The sequence below is a fragment of the Rutidosis leptorrhynchoides genome, chromosome 4, assembly GCF_046630445.1.
Source record: "Rutidosis leptorrhynchoides isolate AG116_Rl617_1_P2 chromosome 4, CSIRO_AGI_Rlap_v1, whole genome shotgun sequence".
In the NCBI taxonomy this organism is placed as follows: Eukaryota; Viridiplantae; Streptophyta; class Magnoliopsida; order Asterales; family Asteraceae; genus Rutidosis; species Rutidosis leptorrhynchoides.
Genome location: NC_092336.1, coordinates 596,408,489 through 596,435,219, shown reverse-complemented (window position 1 = coordinate 596,435,219; position 26,731 = coordinate 596,408,489). Strand labels below are relative to the sequence as shown.

Here is a 26,731-nt window from a genome sequence, read left to right as displayed (position 1 = left end):
CGGAGAAGAGCAATAGAATGTGTGCAAATAAACAGAACATCTGTTGATCCAATTGTTCATGAAGACGGTTCAGTGTCACCGAATTCAGAATTTCCAGATCAGATAATTACCATTGGAAACACAATAGCAAAAGAAACAAAAGAAAAGCTTTACAAAATCTTAGCAACAAATTTGGATGTTTTTGCATGGCAAGATTCAGATATGACTGGAGTACCACGTCATGTAGCTGAACATAAGCTTGGTGTGAATCCTAATATCCCACCAGTGTGTCAAAAGAAAAGAGGCATGGCTCCAGATCGAACAAAATTTCTCAGAGAAGAAGTTAAAAAATTGGTGGATGCTGAAATATTGAGGGAAGTAAAATACGAGACATGGGTAGCAAACCCGGTTATGGTAAGAAAGCCAGATAATTCATGGAGGATGTGTGTAGACTTCACAGATCTAAATAAAGCATGTCCAAAGGACAATTATCCTTTACCAGAAATCGATTGGAAAGTGGAGTCTATAAGTGGGTATCAGTTTAAATCCTTTTTGGATGCATTCAAGGGATACCATCAAATCCCCATGGCAATTCGAGATCAAGATAAAACAGCATTCCACACACCAGATGAAATTTTTTGCTACATCATGATGCCTTTTGGATTAAAGAATGCAGGAGCAACTTATCAACGTGTGATTGATAAAGCATTTAAGAGTCAAATAGGCAGGAATGTAGAGGCCTATGTTGATGATATTGTTGTCAAGAGTCATATAAAAGACAACATGCTCAGAGATACTCTTGAAACATTCGAATCATTAAGAAGAGTTAACATGAAGCTAAATCCTTAAAAATGCACTTTCGGTGTAGAAGAAGGCAAATTTTTAGGATATATTGTTACAGAAAGAGGAATTAAGGCTAATCCGAAAAAGATTCAAGCAATTGAAGATATGGTATCTCCTAAAACAAAGAAAGAAGTTCAAAGCTTGAATGGAAGATTGATAGCTTTGACAAGGTTTTTATCAAGAGCAGCAGATCGATCACTACCATTTATGAAGGTTTTAAAGAGTTGTTTGAACAAAAAAGATTTTAAGTGGACAGAAGAAGCAGAAAAAGCTTTTCAAGATATTAAGCGGCTCTTAAAAGAATCACCTACTTTAACTACATCAATAGAAGGAGAAACGTTAATTTTGTATTTAGCTGCTTCTGCAGAGGCCATTAGTTCAGTTTTAATCGCAGAACGGAAGGGAGTACAAATGCCTATATATTTTGTCAGTAAAATATTGCAGCAAAGTGAAGTTAACTATCCACCAATTGAAAAATTGGTGTATGCTTTAACACACACAGCTAGACGACTCAGATGTTATTTTCAGGCACATTCAATCCTGGTAATGACAGACCAGCCGATAAAACATATTTTGAGAAATCCAGAGTCATCAGGACGACTAGCAAAATGGGCAATTGAATTAGGAGCATATGAAATAAATTTCTCACCTCGACATGCAGTTAAAGGTCAAATTTTGGCAGATTTTTTATTAGAAACAACAGAAAAGGTCGATCATCTGCAAAACGTTAAAGCCAACAATAATGTTTGGGAATTGCACACTGATGGTGCATCAAGTGAGGAAGGTGTTGGTGCAGGGTTAGTACTTACCAGTCCAGAAGGCGAAGAGCATACATATGCATTGAGGTTTTGTTTTTATGCATGTAACAATGAAGCAGAGTATGAAGCACTGCTCTCCGGTCTCCGCATAGCGTCTGAAATGGGAATAAAACATTTGCGTGCATATGTCGATTCTCAAATTGTAGCACAGAAGGTTAATGGAGGGTTTTTAAGCCAAAAATGTCTCTATGAAACAGTATTTGAAGTTGGTTGAAAAAATTTCAAAAAATTTTGAGAACTTGGAAGTTGTGCAGATACCCAGAAATAAAAACAAAAAGCAGATGTTTTGAGCAAATTAGCAACATTAACATTTGATCATTTGCATAAGAAGGTTTTAGTGAAGGTCTTAAAAGATAAATAGGTTGATGAAAAAGTAGTAGTAGCAACAGTTGAAGAGGGAGAATCATGTTGGATAACCCCCTATGTGAAATATTTGCAGGACGGAACACTGCCAACAGATGCCATAGAAGCAAGACGGATAAGAGTTAGTGCCCACTTTATGTCCTAGAAAATGGAGTGCTTTATAGAAAATCCTTCAATGGTCCAAATTTAAGGTGTTTAACACCACAACAAGCAATCAATGTAGTAAAAGAAATGCCTGAAGGATTATGTGCACAACATTCCGGTTATAGAACTGTGGTTGGACGGATTATGCGACAAGGATATTATTGGCAGTCAATTTACAAAGATACAGCAGAAGTAATCAAGACATGTGATGCCTGCCAGCGGCATGGAACTGTACAACGTTTACCCAAATACGATTTAATCTCAGTATCATCGGCATGACCATTTTGTAAATGGGCAATTGACATAGTAGGCCCATTTCAAAGAAGTGTGGGAAATGCAAAGTTCTTGTTTGTTGCAATTGATTTCTTCAGTAAGTGGGTTGAAGCGAAGGTATTGGCAAAAATAACTGGTGAAAATATAAAGAAATTTGTTTGAAACGACATTGTGTGCAGATATGGATTACCAAATGAAATTGTCAGTGACAACGGTAAACAGCTTGCAGATAACCCCTTCAGAAGTTGGTGTGAAGAGCTAAACATCAAATAAGCATTTACCTCAGTTGCTCACCCACAAGCCAATGTGCAAGTTGAAGTAACAAACAAAGAAATTGTAGCCGGCATAAAGGCTAGGTTGGGTTTGAGCCAGATTAAGTGGGTGGATGAAGTGCTATATGTATTGTGGGCTCACCGCACAACGTCAAAACGGAGCACGGGTGAAACACCATTCAGTTTGGTATATGGCACAGAGGCAGTGATACCAGCTGAAATCCGTGTTCCAACACAAAGGATTTTGGCATTTGATATTGAAAATAATTCATCCATCTTACGTGAAAACTTGAATTTATTGGAAGAAAGGCGAATCATGGCTGCCATCCGTCAAGCGGATGCAAAACTGAAAATGGCAAAATATTATAATAAGCGAGTCAGATATGTGCAATTCAAGGAGGGGGATTTAGTGTTAAGAGATAATGAGGCAAGTAGGCAGGAAAAATAAGGGAAGTTAGGACCACGCTGGGAAGGCCCATATAAAGTTGTAAAGGCACATCCTAATGGGTCATATACCCTCCCAGCGCCCTCCGGCGAAGAAATTCCACGAACATGGAATGCAATGAGCTTAAAGAAATTTTATGCGTAGTATTGCATGTTCGAATAGCTTGATCAACTATTTAGAGCATGAGATGCAATCATAAATGTAAAAATTTCTTTAAAGAAATAAGAATTCAGAAAAATTTCTTATGGCATATTATTCATAATTTTTATCTGGCCAAGGATTTTAATCAGATGTCACAAAGCTGTGTGTCATCCCTGCCCGCAAAAGAGAAGTTTTTTCCTCGGTGGCAGAAGTTCAATCATAAACAAAAGATTGAAATGGCAGCGGATAACGTAGAAATCCGCTGAGCATCCAGGCAATAGAATGTGTCTACGACCGTCATGACGTAAAAATTATACAGACAGTATATGACTAGTCATAATTTTGATTGTTCAAATCAAACATATAAAGCTTTGGCAAAATTATCAACAAAGTAAAAAACATTTATATACATTACATAATCAACAGATAACACAAGCAATACAGATTACAACTTCAAATTTAGAACATCGTCTACCGATGTAGCAGCATTATTACACAAATTTTCTAATTCAGGAAAAGACAGATGCTCTATTTCATCACCAAGCACTTTAAGTTTGTCTTCTGCATCTGGCTTCAACTGAGATATAAGAGACTCAGGCAAAGACTTTGAAAAGTCAGGTATATCGTTTTTCAACCTCTCAAGAAACGTATCCGGTCAGCGTCCAGCGCAACAGTTATAAATTCGTTGAACGGCTTAGTTAGCTTCTCAGAAGTAAAAGCACTCTTCACAATCTTTGGAACACCTTCAATAAGACGCCTGGTCTCACTCTGGCTTAATTCCAATTGTTCTCTTAAAGATGTTTCAGATTGAGTTAATGTCCCAATTTTGTGAAGATACCATTTTTCTTTTGTAGCCAATTCAACATAACGAGCCTCCGCAGCATTATTTGCAGCAATAGCAGCATCTAACTCAAGCTTTGCAGCTTTCAAAGCCTTTGTGTTTTTCTCAATTTTTTCAGACTTATCACGATGCACTTGGTCAGAACACTCTAAACGCCTCAGATTATTGAATTCAGATGCGATATCCAGATAATGCCTTGTGCTTTACATTTTCGGGCATCACCATCAGATAAACCCTCAAAAAAGTTAATAAGTGAAGGAGACAGCATGGCTTCTAGATACTTCATAAAATCCTCATAGCTACCAGGAGGACCAGCTAAGAGGGATGTCAAACCAGCAGTATCTAAATTAGGAATACTAATTTGAGAACTGCTCCCCCTATTCTGCTACGCTGAGCGGGGGGCGGAAGAGCAAGTCTTCTCTGTGCTTCTTCTTCCGATGCGATGGCTGAATTAAAATAACAGTTTTTATTCAAAAAGTTTTTCCAATCCAGAAAAGAAGATTCACAATTAAATATTGGGTATTTATCAGGATCAACATTATAATAACCACCATTGCTGGGCATGTGAAAAAAGCAATAAAGGTTTTCTTCTGCTATTGATTCAAAAGAAAGGTTACCAGCAGCGCGACGTTTCCTCGAATTTGCTCGATTTAAAGGAGCATCATCTTCATCCTCAAGCTCGTTTTCGCACAAACTATTTTCAAGGGTCTCATCAACCAATTTTTCAGAAACAAATTGCAATTCATTGAATTTCGTATAACGCAAGGCGGCAAGCGGAGTAATCACTAAATAAAAAAAATAAAAAACAGTATACAACAATTAGTACACAGACAACAAAACAAAATGAACAAATTATAAACTGAATATACCTTTGTTTTTTAGCATAACAATAGCACAGCCACGGGCTTCTGCATCCCATTCAGCATTAAGGGAGCATAAAGTAAGCATATGTTCAGGGTATCGACGATTTGGAATTTTTTCTTTTTTCATTAAATTTAATAACTTGTGTTCATCAGGAGTTATCCTTGGATGAGTAACTCTGGGAGGATCAAGTGATGTATGCCAATAGCGAGCCTTCAGACAATCATTTGGAATAACTTCACTATTGATGAAAAAGAAACTATTCTGTCAATCTTCATTTGTATCCCCAGAATTAAGCAAAAACCCATCCAGATTAATGCAAAATCACCCTTTATCATAAGGTTTTATAGTTGCCAGATAAGAAAAATTACGCACAGATGGTGTCAAATTTCGAGCCATACAATACATCTCGAACAGCAAGATCTTACGAATGGACATAGGCTCGAATTGCCCAACACTAACACCATAGAAGCAACAGACGTCTTAGAAGAATTTTGTAAAAGGAATACGCAGATGAGAAAAATATAGAGCACGACCGTAAATGGTAACCTTTCCAGAAGGAGGACGAGAGGCACGATCATGTGGACCTGGAATAACAGCATCGACCCCAAAAAATTTGGGGAATGCAATCCTTACACGATCAAGATAAAGTGATGAAACCCTACTTGAAATATCTTCAACATTATGGATAGCCATTGATGGTTAGTTAAAAACAGAATTCTTAATAAATATTTTAAGGTAGATGAGGAGAAGTAAATTCGGGATGAAATAAATGCAAAGCAGAAAAATTCGGGTCTTAAATAGCGAAGTGGAAGATGAATAGTTCGCGGTTAATCGTATGGATGATATGATGCCACGTGTTAACTGCGTAAATATGCGGGAAAAGAAAAAAAAATTGGAAAATGAAATTCAAAATCAGAAAAGAGGTACTTTTTGCAGACAATGATCAAAAAGTAACTGTCATGGCAGAAAAAGTTCGGCTACAGCAAGTTCTTATTCCCGAGGAAAAAGGCATTACTTATTTATAGTTTAATGACTTTATTTTTTACAAAAATAAAGACATTAAACTGGGGGACTTAATGGTGTATCCTAGGGGATACACGCATAAAAACATCATTTTTATACAGAAAAGTGGATCAAGTGACACAAACATGATGAAATTTGACAGCTTTAATTATGTGCTGCCCAGCGTTCAGTATTCGCCGCCCAGCGTACAGCAGGCCGCCCAGCGTCAAGCGTAAGCCCTGCAGGCAGCTTCTATGCATAAGCCTTTTAACTCAGAGCGTGAACGGTACGCAGCCACGTCAGCACACGCCACCGACATTCCGGATACTTCACGTAACAGAATCATTCAGTGATTGACACGTGTATCCCGTGAATTTCGGACATTCTGTGCCTATAAATAGACCCCCTGGGTCACCACATTTCACATCATTCTGATCTGAACTTCAGTCAGAGAGAAATACACTTTCTCTCTCACACAGTTCTTTCTCACTCTAAACATACACTAGCCGCTTAGCAGCAATACGCTATACGGATCAATTTCAGATTGATCCTCAGATTGATTGAGGTCACCCCACAGATCTCACATCTGTGTTCCGGGTCTGCAGAGATTATTTCTCAAGGGCAAACAACAATCAACAGTATACACCACACGCTGAGCAGCTATTGTCATGTACTGGTACCTTACAGCCGCTACACGGAAAATCGTACCAACAATCATCGATCATCGTTTTTTGTGTATAAGTTTCTAGACTTTGAAGCGCACAAACTATGTCTACCTAGTCCCTAGATGCAGCATAATGTAGCAAGTGTGTATCGTGAATAAGAGCTGTTAAGTTTCAATATGGGATCCTTTGAGAAATTTACGGATCCTATACAAATCACAAGATACTAAACAAGAACTTGACTGAATGATTATTAACTTAAAGAAATCAGTGATTGAATACAGTAATCATAACAAGAATAAACCTTACACCCTTAATAAATATGTTGCTATTTGTATGATTAACAATTTAGAGAAAGTTCAGAAATCATAGTGAACCCTTAATATGAAAACTGTATGTATACAAGAGAGGAAGGTGGGCGATTGGTGTGTTGTTCTTGTTATTTATTTCTGTGTATTATATGTAAAGGAGTTTCCCCCCAAAGCCACTTTCGACCACAATTTAAATTATTTTGAACAATCACCCAGTTTCAACTTATGCCGCCACAGCTCCTCCACCTTCAATTAACCACTCCGACAGCCCTTCCTCTCCGGTACCTAACCCACCTCACAACCCTTTTACCATTAATGACTTCAGATGCTTGTCGCGACAACCCTGGCAACACCTCACCCCTCGGTTTCTCTTCTTGCTCTGTCAAGAAAACTCCGATGGCTAGTGACGACTTTGGATGCCCTATTTTTATTGGAAGGTTGTTTGCTGGTTTCGGTAAGGCCACCTTACACGATGCCTTCGGGAAAATTGTTCTCATCGTCGATCTAAAATCACGGCCGGATCGTTGGTATGCTTTTGTGAAATACGAATCAAGCTAGCAAGCAACTGAGGCTGTTCACAAATTAAACGGACCAAGACTAAGTGTCACATCAGCGTCATATTAGCATTTCTTCGATATGACTAAATCAGCACTAAACACCCTCAACCATGACATATTTCCTCTCTTTTTTTAATTAATTGTTTTACATTTTTTTTAGTTTATTTAATTTTTGCTCTACAATATTAATAATTAAGTAAATACTAAATAAAACATTCGATTTCATAGACACACAAATACAATTACATAAATGAAAAAGTACGATTACATAACTTAAAAACTACAATTACATTAAATCCTAAAATATTAAAACTACGGTTGACCCAATTGTGTCATCACTCATGTATTCACCTTCGCTACTCTCTGAGAAAATGTTGTAACATCCCGCCTTTTTCCGTTTACTTTTCCGTTTATTTATTTAAAGTCCGTTATATGATTATAACATCCTTCGTTAAGACGCGTATTTAAAATATCTCGTTTAGTTAATTCACGCACCCGCAACCGAACTCGAGGGACTAGTTTCGCCAAGGGAGCAAAGATGTTACTAGCTTTTGACTAGTCAACCCCCACCTCCTTTTCTTTTTCATTTTCATTTCCATTTTCTTTTACTACTTTCACAATTTCTCTCAAACTTCATCACAAAGAATCATCATCCATTTCAAATCTAGCAAGCTTCAATCCAAACAAATTACATATTTGGAATCTTTGCAACTTCCTCTTCGATTCCATACCGATTACATCTAATTTGGGTAACTTTCTAAAATTGCTAGATTTTGTGTTCTTGATGTTTTTAACTTATAAAGTTGTTAATTAGTGTCTATGACTCAAATCTAACATGAATATATGATTTATATGTTCGATCTTGTTATTTTTAGTGACTAGCATGAACTTGAAAGTTTGGTGTGTTTGATTGATGATTTGGTTGCTTAAATGTTGTTGTTATGATAAAGTGCAAGTATTAAATGTGTTCCTAATATCACTAGCTTCAATTTGATGTGTAGGTCGCTTTAGAAAACTTCATAAACTCGATTAGTGGTTTTGATGATGTTGGTTAGGGTTTGATAGATTTAAATGTGAACATTTAATGCATTGAATGTCATGAATTGTTGTTGGTAAGTAGTTAGTTGTATTGTATGATTGATTACCTACAAAACGTCGTGTTGTATGTATGCATTAAATGCCCGAATTAAGAATGTGCATTGATGAACTTGAACATTAATGATGAACATTTATTTGATCATTTAATTTGGAAACTCGATATTTGCAAATGATGTTTTTGATTGATGAAACGTGTTTAGTTGTGTTCCTCGTCAAATTACCTTTCCAATGATATAAGATACGTGTTCTAAGTGTTTACGGTTTGTAAATTGTGCTAATTTGAAGATTTAATTTTGACTTGAACAATTGAGACTGACCAGGCACCAAACCACGTTAAATATCGCGGCGCGGCATTTGCCGTGTTTGGGTTCTGACCTACATGGTCAAAATTCGAAAAATGTTTGCTATGCTACGCACCTCCGATTCATATGTAACTTGTTCTAACATGCTTAAATATGAATATAAACCTCAGAAAAATAGTTCGGGACCCGACCCGAACGTGTTGACTTTTTCGTTGACTTTGACCCGACCAAAGTGGACTTTTAATCAAACTTAACCAAATACTTATGCAATCGTTCTAACATGCTTTTACACTTGTACCTTGCATGAAACTTGATAATTTGATCCACATGCTATAATAATCGAGCCGTAACGAGCCATAGGACTAATTGAACACTTTGACCTATCGTGTTTACCGATATTGATACAAACCTATTTGTTTAGGTCAAGACTAGCATTCGTTCTTGCACACGTTTACTTGTTGAAGTACTTTTACATACGTACACTCAAGGTGAGATCATAGTCCCACTTTTACTCTTTTTGAACTTACATTTGGGATGAAAAAACATAAACGTTTCTTTTACTAAGTGAACACAAGTACAGGAAAACAAACATTCTACATACGAGTTTAGAACAAAATCCTCAATTCGATTATCATTAGTTACACTTGCCGGGTGTAAGCGAGAACTTATGTTGTATGGATCCATATGGGTTTGACAAACCCTCATTCAAACGGTTCGCTACCGTTTACGAATGGAATATATTTTCGAGAAACAGTGTATGTTCTAACACTATTGTGATGGGGTTCTATGGAAGGAAATGTTAAGCACTGATAATTGGGTGCTCGTGAATATTAACTTTTGGAATGTTTTACTATTATATCAATGTTACAAATCTTGTGGTTCACTTGTAGTTACTTACTTAAACCTATGATTTCACCAACGTTTTCGTTGACAGATTTCTATGTTTTTCTCAGGTCCTTGGACGTTTTGTGATACATGCTTCCGCTCATTACTTTTGATACTTGCTTGGATGTCGAGTATACATGCACATTCATGGAGCGTCTTTTGGCTACTTTTAAATCGTGTCGCATATGTTTCAATTGTACTTTAAACTTTGTGATGTAATTAGTTGTCGAACTACTTTGTAAACCTTGAAACATCTTACTTTTGAAATGAATGCGACATACTTTTGGTCAAACGTTGCTTTAAAGACTTATGACCACGTAACGGGACCTAAGTAGACGGCGCCGTCAATGACGATTTTGTCGGGTCGCTAAAGATGGTATCAGAGCGTTGGTTGTAGGGATTTAGAGTTCATTGGTGTCAACCCCGAGTCATAGGGTACATTAGTGAGTCTAGACTACAACCGGCATATAGACTTGAAATAGGAATTACTTGACTACTTGTGCATTTATACTCGAACGTTTCTACTCATATCTACTCTTATTTCATCTTAATCTCACGCTGTTTAATTTGATTGACGCGCCACCTTGACTTAGTGAAATAATGTCGTATGCACATGTGAATTAGGGTAATATAATGTCCGGGATTATATTATGGTGACTCATATGAACGTTCCGACATTATGACACAAAGAATTTAAGGCGAGTCAAGGAAAATTTTTCTCTCTATCCTTATTCCATATCATGATTAGTATTATTGAAAATATTAATCAACGGTATTCTTGTGTTTTGAAGGAACAATGCATCCTCGTCGTGTGCCACGCCATGAGACACCAGAACAAGCTCTACAACGAATGATAGCCACCGCCGTGGATGCTGCCATGGCCGGTCACTCCTCCAACAACAACAATAACAACAACCACAACAACAACAATCAAGGGGCCGGTAACTCAAGCGAAGGGTGCTCCTACAAAGCCTTCATGGGGTGCAAACCTCATACTTTTGATGGAACCGGGGGACCGGTTACTCTCACTCGATGGTTCGAACAAACGGAGGCCGTTTTTAGCATAAGCGGTTGTCGGGACCAAGATAAGGTCAAATACTTCACTCACACTTTCGCCGGTGTCGCCCTCACATGGTGGAACACCTATGTACAATCGGTGGGTACCGATGAAGCTCACGCCCTCTCTTGGGCCGACTTAAGGGAAAAGATGATCGTTGAATATTTCCCTCGTGAAGAAACCCGAAGGCTCGAACAAGAGCTAAGAACTTTAAAGGCGGTCGGAAACGATCTCAAGGCCTATAATCAACGATTTTCCGAACTAGCCCTAATGTGCCCAAACCTTGTGAACCCCGAATCTTTAAGGGTTGAACTTTACATGGATGGTCTTCCAAAGAGCATCAAACACGGGGTAATGTCATCCAAACCCACTAATCATCAAGAAGCTTTGAACATGGCCCGCAAGTTGATATAAACGGTGGACGAAATCGTAGTGCTGGCACCTAAAGCCGAGGATAAGTCGGGTAACAGTAAAAGAAAATGGGAATCCTCTCAATCAAGCAACAACAATTTTGCCAAGAAGCCTTTCACCTCCGACAGCAAGAAGGGTTATGCAGGAAACCTACCTCTTTGCAACAAATGCAACAAACATCACTTTGGTGAATGTGGCAAGCTAATTTGCCATCGGTGCCAAGGAGTTGGTCATAAGGCCAATGAGTGTAAAAGTGTCGCCCCCATCGCTCGAAAGGGGCCCAATGCACCAAAGACGGGCACTTGTTACGGATGTGGCCAAACGGGCCATTATAGAAATGCATGCCCGAAGAAGAAAGATAACCCCAACACGCGCGGCCGAGCTTTCAACATCAACACCGAGGAAGCCCGAGATGACAATGAATTAGTCACGGGTACGTTTCTTCTCAACAACACTTATGTTACTTGTTTATTCGATTCGGGTGCCGATAAGAGTTTTGTATCCAAGACTTTGACTCATTCTTTTAGCACTCCACCACTTTCATTAGATACCACTTATACCATCGAAGTGGCCAACGGGAAACTATTGAGTGCCGACACATATTACCGGGGGTGTACATTAAACATTTTGGGTAATGAGTTTGAAATTGACTTGATACCCATGGAACTAGGAAGCTTTGATGTAATAATCGGTATGAATTGGTTAGCCAAAACGAAATCTCACATCCTTTGTGATCTTAACGTAATCCGAATTCCTATCGAGCATGGTGAACCTTTGATTGTTTATGGCGATAAGAGTTGCACCGGACTCAACCTCGTTTCGTGCCTTAAAGTTAGAAAACTACTCCGTAAGGGTTGTTTTGCGATCCTTGCCCACGTTAAGAAAGCCGGGTCCGATGAGAAGCATATCGATGATGTGCCAATTGTTAGTGACTTTTCCGATGTATTTCTCGACGAATTGCCGGGTCTTCCACCTCATCGACCGGTTGAATTCCAAATCGATCTTATTCCGGGAGCCGCACCCGTAGCACGTGCACCATATAGACTTGCTCCATCCGAAATGCAAGAATTGTAAAGTCAAATCCAAGAACTACTTGACCGTGGTTTTATCCAACCTAGCCATTCACGGCGCTCCGATTTTGTTCGTTAAGAAGAAAGACGGATCCTTACGAATGTTCATTGATTATCGTGAACTAAATAAATTGACGGTTAAGAACCGATATCCTCTTCCTCGCATCGATGACCTCTTTGATCAACTACAAGGGTCTTGTGTATATTCGAAAATCGATCTCCGCTCGGGTTATCATCAATTAAGGGTTAAGGGGGAAGATGTCTCCAAAACCGCTTTCCGGACTCGTTATAGTAGTTATGAATTTCTTGTTATGCCATTTGGTCTCACTAACGCACCGGCGGTGTTCATGGATCTTATGAACCGCGTGTGCAAACCGTATCTCGATAAATTCGTTATTGTGTTCATTGATGACATCTTGGTCTATTCTAAAAGCGAAGAAGAACACGAACAACATCTCCGACTTGTGCTTAACGACTCTATGCCAAATTCTCCAAGTGTGAATTTTGGTTGAAGGAAGTTCAATTCCTTGGTCATGTTGTAAGTGATCAAGGTATTAAAGTCGATCCATCAAAAATCGAAGCCATTAGTAAATGGGAGACTCCTACCACTCCTACTCACATCCGTCAATTTTTGGGTCTCACCGGATACTATCGTAGATTCATCAAGGATTTCTCTTTGGTTGCTCGTCCTCTAACCGCGTTAACTCACAAGGGAAAGAAATTCATTTGGGCGACCGAACAAGAATCCGCATTTCAAATCTTGAAAACAAAGCTAACCACCACTCCTATCTTGTCACTTCCCGAAGGCAATGATGATTTTGTTGTATATTGCGATGCCTCGAAACATGGTTTTGGGTGCGTGTTGATGCAACGAAAGAAAGTCATTGCTTATGCCTCTCGACAACTCAAAATTCATGAACGAAACTACACGACACATGATCTTGAACTCGGAGCCGTTGTCTTTGCACTTAAAATGTGGAGACACTATCTTTATGGAACCAAAAGTACCATCTTCACCGTTCACAAAAGCCTCCAACACATCTTCGATCAAAAGCAACTAAACATGAGACAACGACGGTGGATTGAAACATTAAACGATTATGATTGCGAGCTTCGTTACAATCCCGGGTGAAATGTCCCGTTCTTATTGATTAAAAACGTTCCATATTAATTGATTTCGTTGCGAGGTTTTGACCTCTATATGAGATGTTTTTCAAAGACTGCATTCATTTTTAAAACAAACCATAACCTTTATTTCATAAATAAAGTTTTAAAAAGCTTTACGTAGATTATCAAATAATGATAATCTAAAATATCCTGTTTACACACGACCATTACATAATGGTTTACAATACAAATATGTTACATCGAAATCAGTTTCTTGAATGCAGTTTTTACACAATAAACATGCTTATTTTAGTATGCAACAGCGGAAGCTCTTAGTATTCACCTGAGAATAAACATGCTTTAAACATCAACAAAAATGTTGGTGAGTTATAGGTTTAACCTATATATATCAAATCGTAACAATAGACCACAAGATTTCATATTTCAATACACATCCCATACATAGAGATAAAAATCATTCATATGGTGAACACCTGGTAACCGACATTAACAAGATGCATATATAAGAATATCCCCATCATTTCGGGACACCCTTCGGATATGATATAAATTTCGAAGTACTAAAGCATCCGGTACTTTGGATGGGGTTTGTTAGGCCCAATAGATCTATCTTTAGGATTCGCGTCAATTAGGGTGTCTGTTGCCTAATTCTTAGATTACCACACTTAATAAAAAGAGGCATATTCGATTTCGATAATTCAACCATAGAATGTAGTTTCACGTACTTGTGTCTATTTTGTAAATCATTTATAAAACCTGCATGTATTCTCATCCCAAAAATATTAGATTTTAAAAGTGGGACTATAACTCACTTTCACAGATTTTTACTTCGTCGGGAAGTAAGACTTGGCCACTAGTTGATTCACGAACCTCAAGTTCCTTGGATAAACCTACTGGAAATGAGAAAAATAGATCTAGCTTCAAAGGATCCTTGAATGGCTTGAAAGTTCTTGTATTAGAAAGATAACCTACTGTAAGTAACAAAGGTTTCTTGATCTTGGATAATTACTTGGAATGGATTTAGAAAACTTGGAAGTAAACTTGCAATCTTGGAAGTATTCTTGATTTTATGAAACTAGAACTTTTGGAATTTATGAAGAACACTTAAAACTTGAAGATAGAACTTGAGAGAGATCAATTAGATGAAGAAAATTGAAAAATGAAAGTGTTTGTAGGTGTTTTTGGTCGTTGGTGTATGGATTAGATATAAAGGATATGTAATTTTGTTTTCATGTAAATAAGTCATGAATGATTACTCATATTTTTGTAATTTTATGAGATATTTCATGCTAGTTGCCAAATGATGGTTCCCACATGTGTTAGGTGACTCACATGGGCTGCTAAGAGCTGATCATTGGAGTGTATATACCAATAGTACATATATCTAAAAGCTGTGTATTGTACAAGTACGAATACGGGTGCATACGAGTAGAATTGTTGATGAAATTGAACGAGGATGTAATTGTAAGCATTTTTGTTAAGTAGAAGTATTTTGATAAGTGTCTTGAAGTCTTTCAAAAGTGTATGAATACATATTAAAACACTACATGTATATCCATTTTAACCGAGTCGTTAAATCATCGTTAGTCGTTACATGTAAATGTTGTTTTGAAACCTTTAGGTTAACGATCTTGTTGAATGTTGTTAACCCATTGTTTATTATAACAAATGAGATGTTAAATTGTTATATTATCATGATATTATGATATATAATATATCTTAGTATGATATATATACAGTTAAATGTCGTTACAACGATAATCGTTACATATATGTCTCGTTTCGAAATCATTAAGTTAGTAGTCTTATTTTTACATATGTATTTCATTGTTAATACACTTAATAATATATTTACTTATCATTTAACATAATTAACCAAGTGTATCAATATCTTAATATGATTCATATGTACCTAGTAAGACGTTGTTATAACGATAATCGTTATATATATCGTTTTCGAGTTTCTTAAATTAATAGTCTCATTTTTATGTATATAACTCATTGTTAAAATACCTAATGAGATACATACTTATAATAAAATCATGTTAACTATATATATAACCATATATATGTCATCGTATAGTTTTTACAAGTTTTAACGTTCGTGAATCACCGGTCAACTTGGGTGGTCAATTGTCTATATGAAACCTATTTCAATTAATCAAGTCTTACCAAGTTTGATTGCTTAACATGTTGGAAACACTTAATCATGTAAATAACAATTTCATTTAATATATATATATATATATATATATATATATATATAAACATGGAAAAGTTCGGGTCACTACAGTACCTACCCGTTAAATAAATTTCGTCCCGAAATTTTAAGCAGTTGGAGGTGTTGACGTATCTTCTGGAAATAAATGCGGGTATTTCTTCTTCATCTGATCTTCACGCTCCCAGGTGAACTCGGGTCCTCTACGAGCATTTCATCGAACCTTAACAATCGGTATCTTGTTTTGTTTAAGTCTCTTAACCTCACGATCCATTATTTCGACGGGTTCTTCAATGAATTGAAGTTTTTCATTAATTTGAATTTCGTCCAACGGAATAGTGAGATCTTCTTTAGCAAAACATTTCTTCAAATTTGAGACGTGGAAAGTGTTATGAACAGCCGCGAGTTGTTGAGGTAGCTCCAGTTGGTAAGCTACTGGTCCGACACGATCTATAATCTTGAATGGTCCAATGTACCTTGAATTTAGTTTTCCCCGTTTACCAAATCGAACAACGCCTTTCCAAGGTGAAACCTTAAGCATGACCATTTCTCCAATTTCAAACTCTATATCTTTTCTTTTACTGTCCGCGTAGCTCTTTTGTCGACTCTGGGCGGTTTTCAATCTTTGTTGAATTTGGATGATTTTCTCGGTAGTTTCTTGTATTATCTCCGGACCCGTAATCTGTCTATCCCCCACTTCACTCCAACAAATCGGAGACCTGCACTTTCTACCATAAAGTGCTTCAAACGGCGCCATCTCAATGCTTGAATGGTAGCTGTTGTTGTAGGAAAATTCTGCTAACGGTAGATGTCGATCCCAACTGTTTTCGAAATCAATAACACAAGCTCGTAGCATGTCTTCAAGCGTTTGTATCGTCCTTTCGCTCTGCCCATCAGTTTGTGGATGATAGGCAGTACTCATGTCTAGACGAGTTCCCAATGCTTGCTGTAATGTCTGCCAGAATCTTGAAATAAATCTGCCATCCCTATCAGAGATAATAGAGATTGGTATTCCATGTCTGGAGACGACTTCCTTCAAATACAGTCGTGCTAACTTCTCCATCTTGTCATCTTCTCTTATTGGCAGGAAGTGTGCTGACTTGGTGAGACGATCAACTATTACCCAAATAGTATCATAACCACTTGCAGTCCTTGGCAATTTAGTAATGAAATCCATGGTAATGTTTTTCCATTTCCATTCCGGGATTTCAGGTTGTTGTAGTAGACCTGATGGTTTCTGATGTTCAGCTTTGACCTTAGAACACGTCAAACATTCTCCTACATATTTAGCAATATCGGCTTTCATACCTGGCCACCAAAAATGTTTCTTAATATCCTTGTACATCTTCCCCGTTCCAGGATGTATTGAGTATCTGGTTTTATGAGCTTCTCTAAGTACCATTTCTCTCATATCTCCAAATTTTGGTACCCAAATTCTTTCAGCCCTATACCGGGTTCCGTCTTTCCGAATATTAAGATGCTTCTCCGATCCTTTGGGTATTTCATCCTTTAAATTTCCCTCTTTTAAAACTCCTTGTTGCGCCTCCTTTATTTGAGTAGTAAGGTTAGTGTGAATCATTATATTCATAGATTTTACTCGAATGGGTTCTCTGTCCTTTCTGCTCAAGGCGTCGGCTACCACATTTGCCTTCCCCGGGTGGTAACGAATCTCAAAGTCGTAATCATTCAACAATTCAATCCACCTACGCTGCCTCATATTCAGTTGTTTCTGATTAAATATGTGTTGAAGACTTTTGTGGTCGGTATATATAATACTTTTGACCCCATATAAGTAGTGCCTCCAAGTCTTTAATGCAAAAACAACCGCGCTTAATTCCAAATCATGCGTCGTATAATTTTGCTCGTGAATCTTCAATTGTCTAGACGCATAAGCAATCACCTTCGTCCGTTGCATTAATACACAACCGAGACCTTGATTTGATGCGTCACAATAAATCACAAAATCATCATTCCCTTCAGGCAATGACAATATAGGTGCCGTAGTTAGCTTTTTCTTCAATAATTGAAACGCCTTCTCTTGTTCATCCTTCCTTTCAAATTTCTTCCCTTTATACGTTAATGCAGTCAAGGGTTTTGCTATTTTGGAGAAATCTTGGATGAATCTTCTGTAGTAACCAGCCAATCCTAAAAATTGACGTATATGCTTCGGAGTTTTTGGGGTTTCCCACTTTTCAACGGTTTCGATCTTTGCCGGGTCCACCTGGATACCTTCTTTGTTCACTATGTGACCGAGGAATTGAACTTCTTCCAACCAAAATGCACACTTTGAAAACTTAGCGTACAGTTTTTCTTTCCTCAATACTTCTAGCACTTTTCTCAAATGTTCTTCGTGCTCTTGATCATTCTTTGAGTAAATAAGTATGTCATCGATGAAAACAATGACAAACTTGTCAAGATATGGCCCACACACTCGGTTCATAAGGTCCATGAACACAGCTGGTGCGTTAGTCAATCCAAACGGCATAACCATAAACTCGTAATGACCATAACGCGTCCTAAAAGCAGTTTTTGGAATATCATCCTCCTTTACTCGCATTTGATGATATCCAGAACGTAAATCGATCTTCGAATAAACCGACGAGCCTTGTAGTTGATCAAATAAGTCGTCAATTCTCGGCAGTGGATAACGGTTTTTGATGGTAAGTTTGTTCAACTCTCTGTAGTCAATACACAACCTATATGTACCATCCTTCTTGACAAACAAAACAGGAGCTCCCCATGGTGATGTGCTTGGTCGAATGAAACCACGTTCTAATAGTTCTTGCAGTTGGCTTTGCAGTTCTTTCATCTCGCTGGGTGCGAGTCTATAAGGAGCACGAGCTATTGGTGCAGCTCCTGGTACAAGATTTATTTGAAATTCAACAGATCGATGTGGAGGTAGTCCCGGTAATTCTTTCGGAAATACATCGGAAAATTCTTTTGCGACGGGAACATCATTGATGCTCTTTTCTTCAGTTTGTACTTTCTCGACGTGTGCTAGAACAGCATAGCAACCTTTTCTTATTAGTTTTTGTGCCTTCAAATTACTAATAAGATGTAGCTTCATGTTGCCCTTTTCTCCGTACACCATTAAGGGTTCTCCTTCTTCTCGTACAATGCGAATTGCATTTTTATAACATACGATCTCTGCTTTCACCTTCTTCAGCCAGTCCATGCCAACTATTACATCAAAACTCCCTAACTCTACTGGTATCAAATCAATCTTAAATATTTCGCTACCCAGTTTAATTTCTCGATTCCGGCATATATTATCTGCTGAAATTAATTTACCGTTTGCTAATTCGAGTAAAATTTACTATCCAACGGCGTCAATGGACAACTTAATTTAGCACAAAAATCTCTACTCATATAGCTTCTATCCGCACCCGAATCAAATAAAACGTAAGCAGATTTATTGTCAATAAGAAACGTACCCGTAACAAGCTCCGGGTCTTCCTGTGCCTCTGCCGAATTAATATTGAAAACTCTTCCGCGGCCTTGTCCATTCGTGTTCTCCTGGTTCGGGCAATTTCTAATAATGTGGCCCAGTTTTCCACATTTATAACAAACTACATTGGCATAACTTGCTCCGACACTACTTGCTCCGCCATTACTCGTTTCGACACCATTTGTTCCTTTCGTTCTGTTAACCCCTGGTCCGTAGACCTCACACTTCGCCGCGCTATGACCATTTCTTTTACACTTGTTGCAAAATTTGGTGCAGAACCCCGAGTGATACTTTTCACACCTTTGGCATAGCTGCTTCTGATTGTTGTTGTTGTTGCGGTTGTTATTGTTGTTGGGATGATTGTTGTAGTAGTTGTTGTTGTTGTTGTTGTTGTTGTTGTTGTTGTTGTTGGGCCGTTTGTTGTAGTTGCGATTGATGTTGCGATTGTTAGGATAATTGTTGCGATTATTATTGTAATTGCTGTTGTTGTTGTATTGGTGATTCTTATCACCGTTTTCCTCCCACTTTCTTTTGACTTGCTTCACATTGGCTTCTTCAGCTGTCTGTTCTTTAATTCTTTCCTCAATCTGATTCACTAGTTTGTGAGCCATTCTACATGCCTGTTGTATGGAGGCGGGCTTGTGTGAACTTATATCTTCTTGGATTATTTCCGGTAATCCTTTCACAAACGCGTCGATCTTCTCTTCCTCATCTTCGAACGCTCCCGGACACAATAGGCACAATTCTGTGAATCGTCTTTCGTACGTGGTAATATCAAATCCTTGGGTTCGTAACCCTCTAAGTTCTGTCTTGAGCTTATTGACCTCGGTTCTGGGACGGTACTTCTCGTTCATCAAGTGCTTGAATGCTGACCACGGTAGTGCGTAAGCATCATCTTGTCCCACTTGCTCTAGATAGGTATTCCACCATGTTAACGCAGAACCTGTGAAGGTATGCGTAGCGTACTTCACTTTGTCCTCTTCAGTACACTTACTTATGGCAAACACCGATTCGACCTTCTCGGTCCACCGTTTCAATCCGATCGGTCCTTGTAACACCCCGCTTTTCCGTACACGCTTAAAGGTACACACCTAATCAATTATACGTCTATAACTTGCTCGTTATGTGGCTAAGTTAGCTAACATGTTAGTTACTTGAGAATGTGTATATTATAAATGTTGAATGCATGCGCGAACGTGTTTACCTACGTGTCACGATGGCATTGAGTCGTGTGAGACTCAAGGTTGGGGTTAGTATGTGTATTAAAGTGAGCGTTTGGGTTATTAGTTATGGAAACCTTGGAAAATTGATTAGCTAGTCGAGGGCACCAGTTCCAGGCAATTGTCGCGCCGCGATACAGGGCTCCGCGACGCGACACATCAAGCAAAGATTTGACCAGAACTTGGATTAAAGGGTGCTGTTTTTCATGTGTTTCGTCGCGCCGCGACGTTTAATGCCGCGCCGCGGCAGGCCTGCTGGCCAGGTTCCGGTTTTAGGTTAAATTAAGAGATTTTGAGGGGCAAAATGGTAAATGGACGTATAGATCAGATGGGTGCATTAAATCTGGTCCACTAGTTCATTTATTTCATTTTCCTTTTTCATTTTCTTTCAATTTCTCTCCCAAAACTCTAACACCCATTTGGATTCAAAGTGAGATTGAGAGAGGAAGGATTTAGGGTTGATCTTTGGAGCAAGTATTAAAGTTGTTCCTTGTGACTCTAGCTACGTGGTGATAGTCTCGATAAGTTCTAACTCTAAGTTTCGAGTTTTAATTGATTATGGCTAGGGTTTTGGTTAATAGAAGCTTGTATGACCCATTTGGGAGTAAAATGGGTGAATTTGGGTTAGGTTGTTGTAATGAAACCCTAATGGCCATAATCTAGGGTTTTGGTCTTGTAATTGTGAGTTTGAAAGTGTTAATGATATTAAAAGCATTAAACATTTGTTAAAATTAAAAGAGATGTCATTTGGGTTATGTTTGACTAGTTTGGATGTGAAAGTGTCAAAATGGGTCAAGAATGTACTAGTTGACCTAGTTTGGGTAAAATGGGTGTAAATTACCCTAGGTGGATGTCAATTGAGGCTAGTAGACTTTAATGCACTAATGTTGGTAACTAAAGTCGAGTCTTGGCCATTAAGAGGGCGGTTGTGATGTAGTTGGGTCATTTAATGCGAATTGAGTCATTAAATGCCCAAGTAATTGTAATGTGGTTAATTCCACTAGTTTATGTATTGAATTGGTACTTAATGTATTAGGTACTTGGCTTTGAGTTTGGAAGCGAATATTCATCATCCTTGTGTCAAGGTGAGTGGAATAATTATGCGTGAACGTATATAATGTATTTATTTGTGTGGTATGAATGTGGAAGTGTCGCGGTGTTCAAGACACCACATTTTAGGTAACGAGTAGTATTGTCGCGGTGCTTAAGACACTACTCATTGTGTAATTGACTTGTGGAATTGTAGCGGTGTTTAAGACATCACAATGTCATGAGAGTGGAAGTGTCGCGGTGATCAAGACACCACTCATTGTATTGAATGAAGTGTGGATTCGTCGCGGTGTTTAAGACGCCACATTGTGTAAGGGTGAGTTAGTCGCGGTGTTTAAGACATCACCCGGGGGACTAGTGATTACGCGGTGTATAAGTAACACTAGTGGATGTTATGAACTCCAACGGACCTTCATGTACCGTTCTCTTGTATACTTGGTTAACCATGGTTGTGCGAATTGTACTTAGCATATTATATTGTGAACTATATGCTAATACTATTGCTAGCTTGATGTGGAACGTGGATAGTAGTTTATGCATGATGGATTTCATGTTGGTTGAGTTGCTAGCTTGTATGTGGTATTGTGTAAGTGTATGCAAGTAAGTAGTTTATATATGATCATGTATAATTATTGCATTCACTAAGCGTTAGTTTACCCCTCTCGTTGTTTATCTTTTTAGTTGCAGGCGAGGATAAAGGGAAGGGGATTGTCGGACACTAGATGTCCTTGATGATGTGCTTGTAGGAGCTTTTGGAAGTTGACCACCTTTTGGGTAGTTTAGTCCCAAACCATGCTCGTTGGGTCGTTTGGTTTATAAACTATCATTGTATTCGGTCAAACTTATATTTACTTAACTAATGGCCTTTGTGCCCTTTTGTAAACATTGGTAATGGTTGTATGGTTTAATGGAACTTGTGATTTGGTCTACATATTTAATTGGCGCGTAAATGTGTATTATAAAAAAAAAAAAATTATCGTACGGAGTACGGGTTGGGTTGTTTCAAGTGGTATCAGAGCATGGTCTAAGGGATTTAGGCGACTTGAGATAGGTGCCTAGACTTTGACTTTTATGTGTATGCGCTTTTAGGCGGGACTTGTACGACTTCGGGTCGAATCGGGAATGGTAGTGCGTAGGTTTATATGAACTAACCATGCACTCATTGTTTTGTGTTGTAGTTGGAATCATCAAGCGAGATAGACGTTGTACTAGCAAGTTAATGCGACGTGCTCGTGTAGCAATGACTAGCTACCCTTGCTACGGGTGCAAATCGTGTCAAACGAGCGATGTATGACGATTGTTGAGCGAGATGGGGTGGTATGGTATATATGTGTCATGTCTTTGGTTTCGTTGTTTAATCTTTCCCGTTTTATAGAATGAAGATGAGAAACGGACACGACACCGATAATGGGGGCACGAGCGAGGACCCCGAGTTCACGGCCAAGGTTGAGGCCATCTTTCAACGCCAAAGGGCGGATTTTCTTGTTGATATTAAGAAGATGTTTCTAGACACTATTGAAGAACAAGTCGTCGATATGGTTAAGGAACAAATTAAAATTGTTCTTCAAGAAGAGAATGTGGGGAGGCGAGACTTTTTCTTTAAGAACTTCAAGGATGCTCAACCTCCTACCTTTGATGGTGAACGGGACCCACTTAAGAGTGCCCGGTTTATCTCCGATATGGAGGGGGCTTTTCGTACATGTGAGTGCCCTAACGATAAAAAGACAAGGTATGGTTGTAGCATGCTAAGAGGTGATGCCAAGCTATGGTGGGATGCAAAGATTCAAGTCTATGGCGAAGAACAATGCATGGACTTTTCTTGGGATGAGTTTAAGGTGGAATTTTTCGAAGAATACCGAACTTCGGCTGATCTCACTAGGCTAAAGGACGAGTTACGTTCCTTGAGGCAAGGGTCGATGGACTTGAACACTCTCAAATCCGTGTTTTTGTCTAAGACTCAATTTTGCCCGGAGTATGTCGGGAATGATAAGATGTTAAAGGAAGATTTTTATCGGATCTTGAATGATAGTTATCAAGAGAAGATAAGTGTGAATGTGGTGAAAAGCTTTGATGAATTGTTTAACATGGCCAAGGGCTTCGAGGCGCTTGTGATGAGGAAGAATAGCCTTACCTTGGGCAAGAAAAAGTTTGAAGCTACTAGTCAATCTAATTTTTCTAGCAAGAAGTTTAAGAAAGGCTCCGAGAGTGTGGGGAGTGTGAAGAAAGGTGCTTCGGGGGATTTCCCCTATTCTTGTCATAATTGTGGGCGAAGGGGACATATGGCCCGTGATTGCACCAAACCATCTTCTACTACAAAATTCACTTGTTACAATTGTGGGAAGGAAGGACACAAGAAGACCGAGTGTCCCGAGTTGGTTAATGATCATGTCAAGCGGTTAGAGAAGGCGGCGGGTACGGGCCGGGGTCGAAATTATTTGATGACTAATGATGAAGCTAAACAATCGAACGAAGTTGTCTCAGGTACTTTCTTGGTTAACTCTAAACCGGCCAAGATATTATTTGATAGCGGTGCTAATTTGTCTTTTGTGTCGCCTCGATTTGTATCTAAGTTAAATAAATCGCTAGTTAAGTTGAGCCGTCCGGTTGAAGTCGAAATAGCGGATGGCAAGACGGCGCTAGTGGTTGATGTTTTTAAGAATTGTGATGTTGTGTTTGGTACCGAAACGTTTAAAATTGACCTCATTCCGATGACTTTGGGTGAGTTCGATATTGTTGTTGGTATGGATTGGCTCGATCGTTATAGAGCCGATATTGCATGCCATGATAAGTTCATTCGTGTTAGGACCCCAAGTGGGGGAGAGTTGATTATTCATGGCGATAGACGGAGAAGACTCGTACCATTGTGCACTTATGCAAGGGCACGACGTTTTCGCAAGAGCGGTGCCTTGTTTTATCTTGCTCACGTAGTTGATACTCGTGATGAGCCACCACATATTCGTAAGATTCCGGTGGTTAACGAATTTGAAGATGTCTTTCCGGATGAATTACCGGGTGTTCCGGAGGAAAGACAAGTCGAATTTCGCATCGAGTTGGTTCCGGGAGCTACTCCCATTGCTAAAACCCCTTATCGTTTAGCGCCGACGGAGATGCAAGAATTGCTTAATCAAACCCAAGAGTTGCTTGAGAAGGGTTTCATTCGACCAAGCTCCTCGCCGTGGGGTGCTCCGGTTTTGTTTGTGAAAAAGAAAGATGGAAGCATGCGAATGTGCATCGACTATAGGGAGTTGAATAAAGTGACGATCAAGAATCGTTATCCATTACCTCGGATCGACGATTTATTTGATCAACTCCAAGGTGCCACGTATTTTTCTAAGATCGATTTACGGTCCGGCTATCATCAAGTGCGGGTCCGTGAGGAAGACATCGAGAAAACGGCCTTTCGGACGCGTTACGGGCATTATGAGTTTGTGGTTATGCCTTTTGGTCTCACGAATGCACCGGCGGCATTCATGGATCTAATGAACCGAGTGTGCCAACCTATGTTGGACAAGTCGGTAATCGTGTTCATTGACGACATACTCGTTTATTCCAAGAGTATGAAGGAACATGAACACCATCTACGTGAAGTGTTGAAGACGTTGCGAAGGGAGAAATTGTATGCTAAGTTCTCCAAATGTGAATTTTGGCTAAGGGAAGTTCAATTCCTTGGTCATATTGTGAATCAAGAAGGTATTATGGTAGACCCGGGGAAGATCGAAACGGTGAAAAGTTGGAGTCGACCGACTACGCCTACGGAAATCTGAAGTTTTCTCGGATTGGCCGGTTATTATCGTCGGTTTATTCAAGACTTTTCTAAGATTGCTTCTCCTTTGACGAAGTTGACGAGGAAAAATGTTAAATTTAATTGGGAAAAAGAACAAGAAGTCGCCTTTCAATTGTTGAAAGAAAAGTTATGTCAAGCTCCGGTGTTGGTGTTACCGGAAGGGATTGAAGACATGGTGGTTTATTGTGATGCTTCGTTGAATGGGCTCGGGTGTGTTCTGATGCAAAGAGGTAAAGTCATCGCTTATGCCTCTCGACAATTAAAAGAACACGAAACGAGATACCCGACTCATGATCTTGAGATGGCGGCGGTAGTGCACGCGTTGAAAATTTGGTGCCATTACTTGTATGGTGTCAAGTGTACGATATATTCGGATCACAAAAATTTGAAACATCTTTTCACTCAACGAGATTTGAATTATCGTCAACGTAGATGGATGGACGTGGTGAAAGATTATGATTGCGTGATACTTTATCATCCGGGTAAGGCGAACGTTGTTGCGGACGCCTTGAGTCGAAAGAGTACACATCCGGCGATAAAGGTGGGATCGTTACATTTGATTATCACTAATGACTTTCTTGAAAAGATGGGTGAAGATCAAATAGAGGCTTATGTTCACAATAAGCACACGGAACGAATCGTTGGCCAATCGGAGTTCATTACAATGGGCTCGCGTGGCTTGTTGTCCTTTCAAGGAAGGGTATGGGTACCTAAGATGGGGGATTACCGGCGAGTGCTACTTGATGAAGCACATAAGTCCAAATATTCCATTCATCCGGGTGCAACGAAAATGTACTATGATTTGAAGAAAGATTATTGGTGGCCCGACATGAAGCGTGACGTGGTTAAGTATGTTGAACAATGCGTCACATGTTTACAAGTCAAAGCCGAACACGAAAAGCCTTACGGTAAGTTACAACCATTGGAAGTCCCGAAATGGAAATGGGAGCACATTACCATGGACTTTATTACCAAGTTACCGAAGACGGCGCGAACCCAATACGATACAATTTGGGTGATTGTTGATAGATTGACGAAGAGTGCCTTGTTTCTTCCCATTCGGGAAACGATATCATCGGAGACTTTAGCTAAGTTGTTTATAAAGGAGGTGATATCAAGACATGGGGTTCCGGTATCTATTGTTTCGGATCGAGATACTCGCTTTACATCTCGGTTTTGGAACAAGTTTCATGAAGATATGGGTACTCAATTAAAAATGAGCACGGCGTATCATCCTCAAACGGACGGTCAAACCGAGCGTACTAACCAAACGCTAGAGGATATGTTGAGGGCGTGTATTATTGATTTTGGTGGAAGTTGGGACGAGCACTTACCCTTGGTGGAATTCTCATACAATAATAGTTACCACGCTAGTATTGGGATGCCACCATACGAGATGCTCTATGGGCGTAGATGTCGAACTCCCATTTGTTGGGGAGAAGTGGGTCAACGAGAAATCGGAAGTTCCGATCTGGTTTTGGAGACGAATAGTAAAATTGAAATGATTCGGGCTCGACTTAAAGCGGCGCAAGATAGACAAAAGTC

The 26,731-nt window shown here is 39.1% G+C and overlaps 1 protein-coding gene across 1 annotated transcript; it reads left to right on the top strand.

Moving 5' to 3' along the window:
• The first annotated feature begins 2,234 nt into the window (after positions 1–2,234).
• On the top strand, positions 2,235–3,140 carry LOC139842937 (uncharacterized). The gene is made up of 4 exons (XM_071833034.1): positions 2,235–2,411; positions 2,458–2,537; positions 2,600–2,664; positions 2,707–3,140. The coding sequence occupies exons 1-4, from the start codon at positions 2,235–2,237 to the stop codon at positions 3,138–3,140; spliced, it is 756 nt and encodes a 251-aa protein (XP_071689135.1).
• Positions 3,141–26,731: the final 23,591 nt, after the last annotated feature.

What these genes read in the sequence shown, in the direction of transcription:
- LOC139842937 (XM_071833034.1), top strand. Translation starts at nt 2,235, where the DNA reads ATGCCTGAAGGATTATGTGCACAACATTCCGGTTATAGAACTGTGGTT. An exon ending in CCAAATACGATTTAATCTCA is followed by an intron (nt 2,412 to 2,457) that starts GTATCATCGGCA and finishes TTGACATAGTAG; the next exon opens with GCCCATTTCAAAGAAGTGTG. An exon ending in GTAAGTGGGTTGAAGCGAAG is followed by an intron (nt 2,538 to 2,599) that starts GTATTGGCAAAA and finishes CATTGTGTGCAG; the next exon opens with ATATGGATTACCAAATGAAA.